The 16,952-nt window shown below is 41.5% G+C and overlaps 1 protein-coding gene across 1 annotated transcript in view; it reads right to left on the minus strand.

Annotated features, from left to right (window-relative positions):
* Positions 1–516: 516 nt before the first annotated feature.
* pcxb (pyruvate carboxylase b) overlaps positions 517–16,952 on the minus strand; it is a 253,655-nt gene continuing 237,219 nt past the window's right edge. The window contains exons 23-27 of the mRNA XM_068587655.1: positions 16,153–16,327; positions 15,195–15,268; positions 5,379–5,519; positions 4,977–5,078; positions 517–4,216 (exon numbers count right to left, since the gene is read on the minus strand). Coding sequence (XP_068443756.1) covers positions 4,067–4,216; positions 4,977–5,078; positions 5,379–5,519; positions 15,195–15,268; positions 16,153–16,327 — 642 coding nt within the window. The 3' untranslated portion in view covers positions 517–4,066. The remainder of the gene's footprint in view (positions 4,217–4,976; positions 5,079–5,378; positions 5,520–15,194; positions 15,269–16,152; positions 16,328–16,952) is intronic.

The raw sequence follows: 16,952 nt of genomic DNA on the forward strand, positions 1-16,952 counted from the left end.
ACATTTTTACTTTTTTATGACACTTTAACGGCATAATATACTACGTTTAATGTATATGACACTGTACTGTGACATTTTTATAACTATATCGTGATTTCTTCTTACTAAACTAAGAAGTTTTATGGCATATACACCTCAGTTATTTTTACATTGTTATGAAAACTATGCTTTGACTTTATGGTAATTGTATTGTACAGTATACTATGTCTTTTTTATGACATTAGTTATGACATTTATTGTTGAAATCAAATTACCAGTTGGACATAGTATTGTGAAAGAGCTGTAATTTAACCGGCTGATGTGAAATGTACATTTTCCTCCGGTCAGCTCGATGCTGATTGGTCGGCTTTGTCGCGAGACCTTCACAGACCGATCACATGTTGTGCTGCTGACATTTGTTGTTGAGAACCATCAATTAAGCCGGCTTTAAGACTTCCTTCTGCCTTTATTTGTGGGATTACTCAGGGTCCATCTCCTGCCTCCCGTGTAGAATATTAAACACACAACGACACAATGCAGATTCATCTATAGTAACTTTATTTGTAAGTACAGATAAAACAAAAGAGCAATTATCGCTTTTATACTCTTGGTTTCCCTTTTTGTGCGCTCCAGCTTTTCTAGGACTTACACATACAAACTTGGATTTACATGTAAATTACCTAAGTCAACAAAAAATGATAACTCTAAAACGTGGATGTCGCAAATAGGATGATTTAGAAATAAGAAAATGAAAGACAACTTTCCAGGGAGACATTCAGAATCTGCAGGCAGTCATGTACTGACAGAGTAAATAAACAGTTTGTTTAGCTTCCGAAAAACACACAAAGGAAAGCAATTGAATGAAAAAAGCACTGTCGCAGATCCTGTTCTCATACTCTCTGCTATAATAGTTCACCTCTTGATGGCGTGAGCTCGAGAATAGGTCACCGTTTTATCCCCTTCTGAAACAAATAACATTTCCCAGCTATGTTTACTTCTCTCAAATGAATTATTTTTTCCTCCCCAGACACTGAACAGCATTGCATTGTCATAAATATGGTGGTCCTAATCACGGCTGGCTTAGACAGAGAAACACTGCGGTAAAGTCTACATTATCGCATGAGATGATGCATCATTTACACTGTCTATGTAGACATTTACACTGTCTATGTAGACATTTACACTGTCTATGTGGACATTTACATTGTATATGTAGACATTTACACTGTATATGTAGACATTTACACTGTCTATGTAGACATTTACACTGTCTATGTGGACATTTACACTGTATATGTAGACATTTACACTGTATATGTAGACATTTACATTGTATATGTGGACATTTACATTGTATATGTGGACATTTACATTGTATATGTAGACATTTACACTGTATATGTAGACATTTACACTGTCTATGTAGACATTTACACTGTACATGTAGACGTTTACACTGTCTATGTAGACATTTACACTGTACATGTAGACGTTTACACTGTATATGTGGACATTTACACTGTATATGGTGACATTTACACTGTATATGTAGACATTTACACTGTACATGTAGACATTTACACTGTATATGTAGACATTTACACTGTATATGGTGACATTTACACTGTATATGTGGACATTTACACTGTATATGTGGACATTTACACTGTATATGTGGACGTTTACACTGTATATGTGGACATTCACACTGTAGAAGGGAGAGGCGATGGAGTGGTAAACATGGTGGAAGCTGGTTGGATGAGGCAGGAAAAGCAGACACGCGAGGAGCGTCAGGAGAGAGAGGAGGGAACTCGACATTGTCGCGCCACAGCTTGTCGAAAACGCTCATTCATAACATCTTACCAGTTCATCAAGATTTAAAATACAGATTGATAAAGCCGGGAGGGGCATTGATGCACGGCAGAGGGGAGGAGACATATCGGTGCTCTCATCGACGACAGCGTATCGACGCTCAGTTCATTTTGTGTCGCGATCGACGCGTTCTGTCAAAGCCGCCCAGGCGTTACAGGACAGCACACCGCTGTTGGGTCTTTTCTAACTCTTCATGCCGTGACACGGTTCCTACTTAAATGGATACGTGCTCTTTTTTTTTACATTTTTTTACTTTCACTTGTCGGGGTAAACATTCAATTCCGCAGGGATCACTTTGAGGTTCAAGGCCTTCGCATAATTAAAGCGGCCAGACATTAGCAGAACATTGAGTCAAAACAAAGTGGAATTAAGTTTAGTTCACCCACATCATCAGCCCAGTAAGGTCATGGCTGCGTCGCTGTTCAATTTTTAGGAAACAGTGTTACTATGGAGACGTGGCCACACCGCTGTGCGGCGGACTTGGTTTTTGTTTCATGCAGGCAGCACTCGGGGAGTGGGAGTGTTAACGTGAATATTTTTGCATCAACGCGTGTGTATGCATATTTCATTTCTTTTAGAATGTGCTTCTAGCTCTGGAGGTGCAACATTATGCGTACTGGTTGACTCCATTTTACAATTTGCTCACACACACACAGACACACACACACAGACACACACACAGACACAGACTCATTTATGCGAACACACACACGCATTAGAAACATAAAGCCAAGTGCTGCTACCGGGGTTCTCCAGAGTCTCTTATTAGTCCGGCTAATTTCACATCATTTGACAGAGAATTAATTCATAAATTAATCAGCGGAGACTTAGAGAATAACACCACATGCCTTCATGTAATCCCATTTACATCTAGCAATAAAAGCACCGTGCAGTCAAAAGACCAGCCTGGTTTAGAAAAAGCAGGGAACTTTTCCATGACATGATAATATTAAACCAGACACACGGAGGGAAAAAAGACCTCAAATATCGACTTATGACTATTGACTTTTGACCAAAAAAATGATTAAGCAGATATAGCTCAATTAGTTTTAGTGAGCAGCTGGTGTTGGATTAAAAAAAGCCACATTTCAACCAACTATAACAGATCTCATCCCTAATCCGATGTGCGTGTTTCCAACGTGGCCTCAAGCTTAAATTCAACCATGTCTCTAGAGCATACTATGGTTTTGGGATTTTAAATACAGGTGTGAATGGTGAAACATTTTCAACACCAAGTATAGATCTTTAAAAAAATAAACCATCTACTATTACTGATACAGTAACAGAAGACATTTTTCACTTTGGTGCAACATCGGGCGTCTCGAGCGTGAATATCCGTCAACCCTCAAACGTGCTCCCTGCTATGTTGTGCTTTTATTGTGAAAGGTTTCATCACATTCATATCTAAAACCAGTTTGAGAAAGTATTGTGATATTCCCTTCAGCCCCTGGTAAACCGCTGTGTGCTTTGTTGTCTTTCCATAGAGGAATATGGGGTTAAGTGGATTTGAGTCTGAAAGCCACCGCTCCATTTGTGCATTCTAACAATGAAGAAAGAGTCCATGCTTCTTTGTCTGAGCCCCCGCTGAGAACTAGGAAAAACATCTCGTCATCATTAACACAAAGTCTCACCTCGCTTTGAATACATTAGGCAACATCAACAGCATAGAAATGGAAATTGTGGCATTTAATTGCAAGTTGGATGTTACGAACCTGTTTGTGTTACACATTGTTATTTTGCGGTACATCACATTTAAGACTAGCATTTACGTTCTGGAATGTATCACAACTCGTATGTATGAAGTCTTTCTAAAACAAGTTGACAGGACATTAAGAGACGCTTTAAGATATACTGATTTGAGATCTAATCACCACACCTATAGGAACAACTTTGCTATTTGGGAGAGTTAAATAATTGGATTAGTGTTACAATTCAATAAGGAATTACCATCAAATGAATACATTATTAAGGATTATAAACCCACCCAGTGTCTGGATATGTGTCTGTGCTTCACTTCCCCAGTGGAACCATCAGAGTATGTACAAATCAGGGTTAAAAATGTCCTGCCAAAGATGTCTATGATGGAAAGGATTCACGTTTATTTCTGTAACCTTCCCTTCTCCTCCACTTCACCATTTCCAGAATCAGATGATTTAACTCCCGACTACTACTACTACTCCTCCTCCTCCCCCCTGCCTCCCTCTGCCCTCTCACTCTACTCTTCGATTTCCAGTATCAGGTCATCTCCCTCCAGGGAGGAGTCGGTCGTGACATGAACCGCCTTAATGGTACCGGCCACCGGGGAGTTGACGACTGTCTCCATCTTCATGGCCGAGAGGACACACAGCGGCTGACCCTTCTCCACCTTTTGTGATTATAGGAGAGAGTTCACAGGGCATTACAAACACGGGTCTGATGTGCAGAGCACTGAACAAGCACTGTGGTCAAAGGATAACAAAACAGAGCACACCCAAAGGACATGCAGGACACGTAACATCAACATATGAACAGAGTTACTAATACAGCCAATAACACTTCCTGTGAACGGGAGTTTCAATTTAAAAGTGACTGTTCACCCAAATTACCAAACGCATGACTAAACGCAGAGCTCCTGTATGCAGGGAGTTGAGGTGCTTTTTGTCCAGTTTGGACTTCTGAGATTTCTGCTTCCCCCTCAAAAGCTACAGAGGTGAATGGACTCCTTTCATCTATTCCTTTGAGCTGCTCAAAGCCAGTGTTGTGAACATCAAAACCACAAATCATTTTCTTAGAACGGGGTGGCCAGAGCAGTTCTGGCCAACATGTTTCTACAGCACAGAAAGCTGATTCTGTAAATGTGCATTGAACAATAGATTCATTCTCTTTTCTACTTTAATCAGACAGTTTCTGATAGTAAGTTTCTGATAGTAACCGTGATAAAACTATTTTTTCTGTTAGCTAGCAAGCCCACACCTCCACTGCATTGGTGTAGAAGTCTATATTCAAGCGCTGATACAAAACAAGACTGAGTTTCGGGACTGATGAACTCAGATATATAAAACGGTTTTCACAAATAGAAACACCTTTCATTCATAATATCGCAACATCATTTCAATATGGAACTTTGATCAAATAATAGAGGTCACCTTGGATCCAACTTCCACTTTGACCTCCAGGACTTTTCCAGGCATGGGTGCTCCCACCTGACCCTTGATCGACTTCAGGACCTTAGGATGGAACTTCATTTCCTGTGGGACAAAGAGAAATGTCATGCATCCATCCGTCCAAGTCATCTGCACCCGCCTCCATTCATCCAGCTAACGGTCGGTCCATAGAGACGTCCTTCCTCACAGCCATTTCTTTCTATGAATAAACTGCCAAGTGCAAATCTTTTATTACACTTAGATCCAACATCAGTTGTTTTAAGGAGCTTGTCCTATGTCCTTCCATGCATTCATCGTTAGCCTGCAGACGTATATCCTTCTCTCAAACCACCCCATCTGTCCCTCATCCGTCATGTATCGTCTCCCTCCGCCCCGTCTGTGTACCTTCATGGCAAGCGTGTCTTTAACCAGCACAGATCTCAGCTGTCCGTTCAGCTCAAAGAAGACCTCTCTCTGGCCGGCTTTGTTCAGGTCCCCGAGTGCCAGCGCCTTGATGTGGAGGATCTTCCCCCTCTCCAGCTCCACCTGAGAGGACGCAAAGCCAGAGACACGTTCAGGATTATCGGAACAAAAGTGGAGGACGGGGGAGGAAGAAGGAATTGGAGTCACAGTGGGAAGGAGGATGAGATAGAAATGTAGATTACGCTAGAAAATGTAAATTAATACATGGGCGCCTATAGCTCACAAGTCCAGCTAAAGCAGAGCGTTGGTGAAAGCCACTGGAGCAAAAAATACACAACGCCTCCTTGTTTCTTTTGCGCCTCACGCCGGGCTGGAATGTTTCCAAGCGAGCGCCCGGTGCAGGGTGGAGGCACACGGACAGATCCAGCCTCGTTGTAATCAAACGTCTCATAAACAAATAAAACAATGTGGCATCCTGGGATTTTTTACACTAATGCACATTTTGTTTATTGCACCAGATTAAATAAATTAGCAACTGTAAGCACTTATCAGCAGCACATCTGTGTTTAACTCGGTCTGCAAATATAATGTATTTTATGCTTCTCAATGAGTCTTTTTCACAGCAGAACAGTGAACGCATTGGCGTTATGAATACAATTAGTAAGACGTGATCCTGATGCTGCTTTCGTATGAGATTGATGGAGAAGATGAAATGTGCATTGAGAATATAACAGCGGATACATTTAATCTGTAAACAAACAACGGTATCTGTCTGACGCCAGGCTTCTAAACATGTTTGCTTTTCAGGCACTTGATATGAACGCTATATGCAAGTCTATTAAACTTGTAATCACAATAACTCGGACAGGACATGAACTCAGAATGAACCAGCACGCACGACACCAGGATCCTGAAACTGAAGCTAAATGGACTTCAGCAATCATTAAGTTCATTATTTATTTGACTTTGATGAGTCAAAATGGCTCTCATGAAAAGGTTTATGTATTCATATAATTGGCCCTGAAACAATTAATTGACAACGGCATCGACTGTGATCGTAATGGCTGATTCAACATGTCGTTATGTCTCGCTCTCTTTCTAACAGCGGGCACAACATACCTTGTGATTAAGTTCTTTTTACTGTCTGATGTTTCTGGATAAATGCAGACACTCATGCACCTGGTCTCACTGACGGCTTTTGTCGGAGGATGAGAGAAGCCGAATAGTTTTACCAAACAACAGCACCGAGAGAAGACTTGGGCGTCTGCAAAGTTCAGCTAGGAGGGCATTTGACATTTGTTTTGGTTATTGACTCAAAATGGATATTGACCTGTTCAGTGTCATTTTAAGACAAAGACACAACCCTCGCTCTCTCTTTCTCTTCCCTTCTCGTATCCATTCTGGTCACTGCCGCGTTCTGTCTCGCTCGTGTTTCCCTCGACACCTGCCGCTGTACTTCTTTATTTATCTCACGCCTCTTCTCAAATATCTCATCTCACCGGTTGGAATTTTTTTCCCTGTGTTTCTATTTGTCCAACTTCCTCCGTCTGGCTTTCAATCTCTCGCTTTGTCAGCCCCCCTCCATTCCACCCCCCAATGTGTGTCCCAGCCTTCAATCTCTGTATTGTTATTTCTGCTACTCGTATCTGGGGCCTCGCTCCGTCTCTCATGCCGTCGTTAATTTTCCCTCATCTGCCTCTTTGGGCTTCTCTTTAATTCGTCTGTCTTTCCTCTGCCGTGTCTATCCAGCGCTTTGCCTCGACCCTTCCCCTCTCATCCTTTTTTGTTTCTCTCATCAGCACCACGGCTGTTGAGTCGCAATTGATATTCCAAACTAAGTCGGGGAGGAAGACAAAAATATGCGCCGCTGCAGCTGCAGATACGTATTGATCTCAATTTCATTCTGCCTCGGCTGCTCCGACTCTTCATCTATTTCCCTCACTAGCTTTCTTTGCATGTCTTTGCTTGTCCCGAGCACTCAATCTTCACCTCTCCGCTTCTCTCTCTCCACCCTCCTTTACGCTGAAGCTCTCTCCAGCTTGTTTTGTCAGGCTCTTGGCAGCACTTTGCGAAAAAAAAACAACTGCCTTCCCCCTTTTGTGGCTTCAACACTACATCTCCTCACCACTGTTCCCATGAAAAATACAGTACGTCTCTCTTTGAAGAGTTGCACAAGATTTATAGAATCTTTTGAAGAGGATTTTGTCTAAGCTGAAACCGTGCGCTTATGCCAGTTAGATACACACTTAGACTTCGTTGCACTGGGTCGATATCGGAGATATAAATTCAGAGATGCATTTAAGACCTTCACAGATTAATCAGACAAACTCACACGCTCACTCCTCCCGGCTACACCGTGACCTCCTCCCCTATGGTCGGCTTCCATTATCTGCTTTCATTGTTAATCCATTTCCAGGTCATATACTGGGGCTCATTATCTTTGTGTTCATGCTAGACAGTACAGCATGAACTACATATTCTCATTGTATATAGCTACGTTTAGTGTATGACAGCTTGCACTTCACCGTTTTTTACTGACTGAGATTTATGCAAAACATATACACATTGATCCCATAGTGACTTTGGATTGACACGTGCCAATTAAACTCGACAAATAGAGAGCTTTAAGTTTTAATACTTGTGTTTTTGTTGTCAGAGCTTCCTTAAGAGTGTTATGCTTCAAGTTGCCAACGCAAACAGTTCATCACTGGGTCTGATGTACAAAAAGAATGCTTTAAAGAAGAAGAATACCTACGTTTGAACTCTGAATTGGATCCCCCGAATCCTCAAGCGCACGACACGAAATGGTTTCAAATACAATCCTATCAAACCCAACTCCAACCAGCCAGCCTTCCTCTTTGTTTCCTATTACCATATGTGTGATAGCATCTCTTGTGCATTATGAATGTTCTACGTCTCAGTGATGCATCTGATGTATCTGATGTAGTCGTCGTATTTATCCACAGAGCACCCTCAAGCACAGCGCTGCTTCTGTCCAACTGACGGTGCAACAAGTTTCACCGTATGTTTCCCATCATGTCTTAGATGTGACTTAATTAATGACAGCGACGTAGCAAAGGCATTGCTGCGGTGAACACAGCGTCGTGTGTTGCTGTCTGTGCGCATTAGCACTGACAGGTTGTGTGTGAAAGACGGGCTCCATGTTTTTTGTAAATCTGTGTTTACATTTCCATCAAACATGATTAATACCACACTGAGTCATCAGCTCATGCGGATAGGTCGATGTCTTTTTTTTTTTTTGCCTCTGTGCAGCATGCATGTGTGGGTGAAAGAGACGGGCGATGGGCAGAGCCGTCATCCATGTGTAGGCTTAAGTGTATATTTAAATGTCTTCAGAAAGAGGTCATTTGATTTTAAATAAGCACAAAACAGTTATAAAGGACTCAAAATCCTAACAGAGCATTAAGAAATTATACTAAATTAAAAAAAAAGGATGTGTCATCCCACCACATTCACTGCAGAAATCTTCCAGGCTCGCTGTGTACTTTTTGGCTGATCAGGCACTCCAACTGGATTTCCGACAGGATTGGAATGAAGTGCTTAACAAAACCGAATGATTACTGTGAAAGACTGAATATCAACTTCCCACAACACCAACAACTCGGGGCTTTAGGCCTAAGTCGGCGCTCAAAAAGATTTGGTGCCTCAATCGGTTTTCATGAAGAGTTACGTTGAGAGCGCCACACACGAGCTGCCAAGAGCTCATGAACAGATTGTGTTCCAGATATACAGGTAGGAGTGGGCCGTCATCAGTAATGGACACTGGCTTACGATTGCTGCTGTCACTGCGGATTCACCGCAAACGCTCACAAGCTCAAAGGCTTTCATTCTGCCCTGGCTTCAGATCATTTAACGTAATACTAAATACATTTACCTCGTTCTATAACTACGGTGTCCCACTGTATTTGTTGCATCAATCCAGCAGAAAACCCGGTTTAACCTACAACACATTTTCTGTTGATTTAGGGCTTTCATCCAGCACATGTCTACATAGTGGCCACTCATACAACTCTAAATACAGTACATGCATTCTGCATACAAAGGTGTAGCAGAGCTCCACCAGACTTCCCCCCAGGGGTTAAAAGTCACCAAATTGTAAGTGCTATTTACCTCAGGGCTCGTCTCTGCCTCAACAGTGCCGACTATAATGCTGCAAAGCAATCAGCATGAAGACAAAAATAAATATGCTAAATATGAGCAGCTACTAATTACCATTCGCGATGTACTTGCCTTAAACTCTACCACCCGCACTACAGCCGATTGTGATGTCAAAAGGTTGCGGCAGCCGTCACTCACCTGGCGTGCAGTCAACCGGCCCCTTTCATGTTGAACACTGGCTTCAGACTGGCATCGCATGCACACACCTCATATATCACCAACAAGTCAGCTTGTCAGGAGCTGAGGCAACTGAAATTCCCCCCAGTGATGTCATCTATGTTTTAATAACCCAGATATCAAATACAAAGGAAACGTAAGACCCGAGGACAATGATGCAACATGCATCCAATGGTGTGCTCTTATTGCGGGCAGAAACATTACGAGTGTCAAGACGGCCATGTTTCTGAACAGCGTCTGTAGCTGCACGAGAACGCACCGATTCAGAGAGAAACATGGAAGGCCTGAGAGCTGAACGGTTGTGAGTATTCATGCTGTGATTATGAGCGGGAGTGTGTCCTTTTGTTCTGCAGGTCATCGCTCTAATTATACAAAAGAAGGAATTACAGTATCAGGAAATGCTTCTTTGTGAAGAAAGATACAGACTACTCTGGAATTACCCAAACTGCAATGCAATTAATGTATTGGACTAATTAGTGTATTGGACTAATTCATGTATTGGACTAATTCATGTATTGGACTAATTCATGTATTGGACTAATTCATGTATTGGACTAAGCTAAAATTGGAGTAGAAATGACAACGGTGAAATCAATTGTCTGTGTATGAAGCTGCCACTGGGACACGTGATACACAAACACAACATTCAGCACTATTATTAGTATTATTATTATTATTATTATTGTTAAGTGAATAGCACACATCTTTCTGTTCTATTAAAACAACAGTAAAGGAGGTAATCAGTTTGTCTCTTGTCTGTCAGGAATAAAGTGCTGGATGTCCCAAAACCTTCTCCAGCTAAATGAAAACAAATATTTTTGTTCATCAAAATGTATTGGCCCACAAATGTAAAGAAACAACTTGAACAAATGAAAGTCCTGCAGACAGGACCTGGGTGTAATAACTGACCTTTCATTTGAAAAACAAGTTTAAAAAAAGGAATTCAATCACGTTTTAATTCATTGAGTAACATCTTTCCTCACTTAGCCTGATCTCCAGAAGGTCATTCATGCTTTTAAATCATCTCTATACTAATGTCAGTCATTGTATTCAGGGTTAAGCCATGAAACGCAGCTGCTCAGCTTTTAACAAATAGAAGACAAGATACCAGCCCTGTTTGAGCCTCTTCACTGGTTCCCAGTACGTTTCACGATTGATTTTCAGATGTTACTGATCACCTTTAAAGCCCTTTAGTGGCTTATCTCCAAGTTATACAACTGAATTGCTGCCCCACCCTGAGCCAGAGCTCAGCCTCAGATCCTCCAGGAGGGCTCTGCTGGCTGCTCCTCAGTCCCCAAGACTAAAGGAGACCCCAGAGCTGTGCAACTCACTGTAACACCTTGGAAAAAAAGGCTCAGTATAGTGCTGGAACACTATCTTATCTTATAGTTGTTGTTTTTCATCACATAGTGCTGTTTGGTATTTTATTACATTTTTATCATTGATTTTTTTTTTCTTCTGATTTAATTTGTCTCATTGCAATCAGGATAAAAGTGCTGGATAAATATAGTTTACTTTTATATGTTTTTTTAAATTTTATTAATACAGGAGCTTCCTTTTGCCCTTGAGGAATTCTACTCAGTAAGAGAAAAAAAAGACATCATGCTGCTTGTGACAGGTCTGTTTTTTTTTTTGACGCGTTTTCATTCCGTCTCTCGCTTGGTCCCGCTAATCGGACCTGATCTGGAGAGAGTACCTATCGTTATGACAACACGGGGGACTTTGTTTCTGTGAGGAGGAACGACGTTGAGAGTCTGAAAAGTTCTAAAAATGACAGGTCTGATGGAGTGTAGATTAGATAAGCAGCAGCCAGGGAAAAACAAAACAACACTTCTGCATTTGGGAAATAGTTGAATGACGAGTTTTCCACTTAGAGAAAATAAAGAAAACAGAGTCACCGAAAGCTAAGACGGGTTAGATACAAGGTTACACATTTTAAACAAGTGACGTCTGGAAAATCTATTTCCCTGCAAGAAAAGCTACTGCTGCCAAATTGGAAGATGGTCATTAAATCTATTTATCCTTCTCTACAAGTGAAGCGTTGTTGGTTATTCAGGCATCTTTGTTGATCGATATTGTTTGGATTAGAAATCAACAAAAAAGAGTATGTTGAGTTTGTTGTACTGTAGGAATTATAGAAGCTTCTAAACAAATAAACACGCTAAAAGCTGCCAAGAGTCTTAATCAAGGACTTACTCTAATCGGTAGCTCGTGGTCTGACCGAACATTTCTGACTATTGCACCAAATATTACAAACTCTCGGGTGATTAATTAGAAAGGAGGGTGTGTGAGGGGGGTCTGCCTGTCTCGGGGTCAATACTAGATCAACAACACAAACAATGCAGCTCCTGCGTTTGCTAATAGTACAAGAGCACAGAAGTAGTGCTCCCCATGTCCCTCGTAATATGAAAATCAATTAACAGACAGCCTCCAACCATTTTGCTGCAGTGAAAATTAAGTAGTAATTAAACGTGTTGGCCTTTGGCAGCTATGAATCACTGTCATTTAAAGCCGTGTGTTACTCATAATGAGAGAATCAAGAGAATCAAGAGGAAGAATTGAAAGGATCCGAAGAAGAGGGATGTCGAAGGAAACGCTGATTTACAACAGATGAAATGCAATCGGGTTCCACTGGGATAATACTTGAAACTGGTGGAAAGAGGAGAGTGGGTAGGGGTGTCGCGCCATATACTGATATTAATAATTAATATTTGTGATACTTGAAAATCAAATATTGATACCATGTTAATGTTAAACATATGATAAAAGCTTGTACATATTCCAGGGACACTGAAATCATTTATTTACACAGTTTTGGTTACAGGAGCTCTCTCCACCTCCCGACACTCGTAGTGTCAGAGTGGCTTATCTGTTAAAAAAACAACAACAAAAAAATAAACAAACACAATAAACTAAGTAAAACATTAATTTAACTGTTGGCATTATTATTATTTATGGTTATGAGTCCTCTTGGCCACCAAAATTGTGCAGTAAAAAAATGATTTGGAAATGGTGAAAGGTAAAAGACGCCCGGCGGGAATTGCTTTTCCCTTTCATGTTGTCATACAAATGTTTTATTTCATTAACGCACAAATAGGCTCGAGGGAATTATTTAATTGAAGCTATGGGAAAAAAAATGATTGAAGATAAATGAAAGCTGAGGGGACACGAAGGCGATGAATCAGCCGTCCCCGTAGCAGCACACCACCGCAAATGTCTTTGTGGAAATGGATTTCCAAACACCTTGAACATTTTTGTTCTTCTCTTTGATAGAGGCCTTTAAAAAAAGGTTGAATTTGGTCTAAAAACACACTTCTGGTCTTGAACATTACTACAAACCTTCTGAAATCCTTAATGGACGTGTTCTGTCCCCTTTGAAAAGGAAAACATTTGAAATTGTATTTCCACACGAGGAACTTTCCTTGCTTTTCATTTGAATGCTTTGATTTAAGAGAAATGTCAGTATTCACAGTGGATGAGTCCTGGAGGTAGTTGGCACAGAGCTAGCTTAGGTAGCCAATAGATGATGATGCAGTTAGCTACAACAGCCTATTCAATGGGTTTACATTCACTTGGAATCTTTTGTTGGATTCCCCACATCTTTACAGCCGAGATGGTTCAAAGTGGGGTAGCCGAATTTTTTCGTGCTAATTTTATCTTATCGTCAGCTTCGATTCCCCAAAGTAAAAGAAAGTCCAATTCTGTTACAATACAGCATGCGTATTACCTCACAGTCTGCATGTTCCCATAAAAAACACTCGCACGTGTTTCATCAAACAAGGTTGCTCCAGAGCTGCAGTCACAAAAGGTCACAACTATCATTCTCACTGTTTTCATACTGCTGTCACGGCTACTGTTTGAATAAGTCGGGATAAAAAAAAAACACAACCTCACAACAGCCCATTAGAATCATAACACTGGCACAGCTTTAATCAAACCAAAACTATGCAAAATGGCTGTGTTTTTCCTCTGTCGAGTATAATTAGACGTCTATGTTGCAGCAAGTAAAGCTAAAGTCTAATAAAAGTTAGAAAGAGCCTTTTAGAAAACTATTTTTCTAGTTTGGAATATCTTACTGAGAAAAATGTCTGTACCTGATCACATATAGTGACAGACTCTTCCAACATCTCCTTCAGCAGAAAAGCAAAACTCCTTTTTGATGTGACGTTGGATTCTGACATGTGTCGCAAAGGTTATCGTCAGTCGTCTCAACAATCTCTTTGGAATTCAATCTGGGCTCCAACAAATACTGAAGAGTTCTGTTCATCAAAGTGGCACCAGCCGTCATTCTCCTGAAATATTCTCCGCCTGCGCTGCACTTCCCGAGTAAAAACAGGGTTTCCCAAACCCGCTGTGTCACGTTCTGAGAGAAACTTTTAATCAGCCCGGCAGACATCTTGAAGGATTCCTGCACACTGTATATCCGCGTTTGTTAAAGTTGACGGGAAATGGCCACTTTGATGCCAATATTCTCCAGGAACATTTTCACTTTCATATTCTGTGGCAGGAGGCAGCCAATTATCGTCTCCTCTCACCAGCACTGTTACGTTCCTGTGCCCCACTAATTTGATTGCATGCAAAGTGATTCAATTCATTTGTTTTATTCCTTCATTGGACTGCATGTTCAGTTGCCTCCCTGTTGGACAATAAACCAATTGTACAAGCTTTTGAAATGCGTAACGGTTGGATTTTGGTCGGAGATACGGGCCCTTAGTGCCTTTCACTGGCCCGCTCTCAAACTTCACACGACAAAATGAATCTGTTATTTCTGTGGGGGCAGGCCAATATGGTGGCCGGAGGGATTAGAAATGCAGTTTGTTGTTCCCTTGATGCAGTGTTAATATCTCTGTCTTCCCCACTTCCCTGTAACTCTGCACCAAACTGCATCAAACCTCATCCACCTGCAGTGACGGAATAATCATTTCCCTCCGATAATGTCTGTTCTTTATGGAACCATTGTTAGATCACAACCAATAAAGTAGCAAAATGGATTTATGAATACCTTATTATAGTATGAAATGTGTTTTCATAGTGCTAGTGACATGTGATCACACCATTGAGAGTTTTCAGCTCCCCTATTGTTTAAGTATTTTGGCTGTGATTGTACATTTCTGTTTTGCATTACTTTTTCATCTTCATCTTCATAATTACAAATGGACTCTAAAAGTACAGCGATTCTGCAATAGATGACTGCACTGCTCAGTGTTTTGTCTTTCTCTAGCAAAATAAATAAATCTATTTAGTGTTGCACTTTCATGAAAAAGTACAGACACAGAAGGTAAAAATATCTGCTGCGAAGATGTCCTGACTTTTAGTTTACACTATACTGCAGGTGAAAGCACCAAAACACTGCGACAGCTTTTCAAGTCACCCTTCCTGTCGGGGAGATGCACACGTTATGGTCTAATGTTCTCAAATGGCACGTAATATTACGATGTGTACCTCAAACTCCTCGGCGATCTTGGGTCCATCCAGGAACAGCCTGGTGTTGAGACAGTCCACCGGACCAAAGTTAGCTGGTGGGAGAGAAACAGAGCAGCCTTAATATCTGCAAACATTACTTTATGATTATGACAACGGCTTCTGTGTATGAAGGTTCCTGCAAACACAACTACTTTGAGACCTCGGAGCCATCAGGGTATGCCAGCTTTAAGAAGGGGCCAGTTTTGGACCAATATTTATGATCAGAAAGAGAATCTGATAAGACGGAGGGTGAAGTGGGTTCATGGGTCTGTTTACTCTTAAGCCGAAGCAGTGAAGGAACAGCTGTACACAATTTAACCTCCTCATAAAAAGGGCTCCACCGGTTTAATGCCAACACTTACTCACTCTTCAAAGCTGCAATTAGGCTCATGTAAATCCAGGGAGCTGAATGTCACTGTAGTTACTTTAAACAACTTCCCGTCAAGTTTTTAAATGCGAGTCCTCGAGAAAGATTCCCATCAAACTTCCAACATCACAGCATTCTCCTGACTCATGCTGCTGCTGACTGCATTCACTTCAAACCTACTAAAAAAAAAATGCTGTTACTGCTTATGCTGATTTCTCCCCCTGGCACCAGCTCTCGCTGTTCCGGTTTCTTATATGTGCATTATGTAAATCCAGTTTTCACCACCCGAGACAGGTGAGCATGTTGCCCTATGAACTGCCGAACACAGCAACTGAAAAGTCTTCTACCTGACGGTTGAACCTGAATCTTCCTGAGTCGAGATTGGCTGCTAATTTCAAGCCCCAGTAATACTACAAATGAGAAATGTGTGTGTGTGAGAGAGAACGAGACAAAATGCCATTCGGTAGAACAGATCCAATAACAAATAGTTCTCATAAACAATGTGTTGATGTCTCTTCCTAATCCAAGTAACTGAATACAAAGATCCACAATGAAGGCTGCACCACTCACCAGTAAAATCCTTGAACTCCTGGAACACTTTGGGGTACATGGCGGCTGACATCACATCCTCCGGAGTGATATCATCACCGTGTGCAGTTTTCAGCTCCTCCTCCAAGGCTTTGAAGTCCATGGGGGGCAGAGAGGCGCCGGGACGACCCTCGATACGAGACAGGGACTTCAGCACCTGGGATAGGAGGTAAAAAAAAGAAAGAAGAAGAAGTGAGGAAGTTGGAGGAGAGTAAACAGTCATGAGGGTGCGAGAGAAAGAGGAAACAGATTCCTAAAAGTTTTTATTTCAAGTCATCTGGTCTTTATAAATGTTTCCCCACGCATTGTTTCCCCACGGGACTCTGATGTATAAAGTGCAGGTAAAAGCGTCACAAGGCCTGGATGAAAGTGACACCCCGTCAAGGCACTAAAGTGACGGAGAGAAACACTTGAATGGGAGAGAATATCAAACTTAATGCAAGTTATATTTATTTCAACATTTGCATACAAGTGACACCTCTCTTGTATTAACATCTGTGGTATCTCCTTTCATGCATCTTTTTCCCTCCGTTCAGGTGTCATCACAGATGTCTGCAGTGCTGCCGCATACGTGACACGCCGTCCTCAGATTCTTCTCAGAAACAGTAGAGGGGAAAGACGGAAAGAAAAAGGGATACAACAGGAAAGTAGAGGCCGCTACGCCACCAATGATATGAAATTGCATCTGCCCAGACAGTTGTTGGTATCCGACACAACTTGTAGAGACATCGATCAAGCCGAGGCCATGATGGTGTCGCGATACGGGCATTTCACCTCAGGGC

Source organism: Clinocottus analis, unplaced genomic scaffold (genome assembly GCF_023055335.1).
Source record: "Clinocottus analis isolate CAN_PGR_092001 unplaced genomic scaffold, fCliAna1.0.p SCAF_21, whole genome shotgun sequence".
Taxonomy (NCBI): Eukaryota; Metazoa; Chordata; class Actinopteri; order Perciformes; family Cottidae; genus Clinocottus; species Clinocottus analis.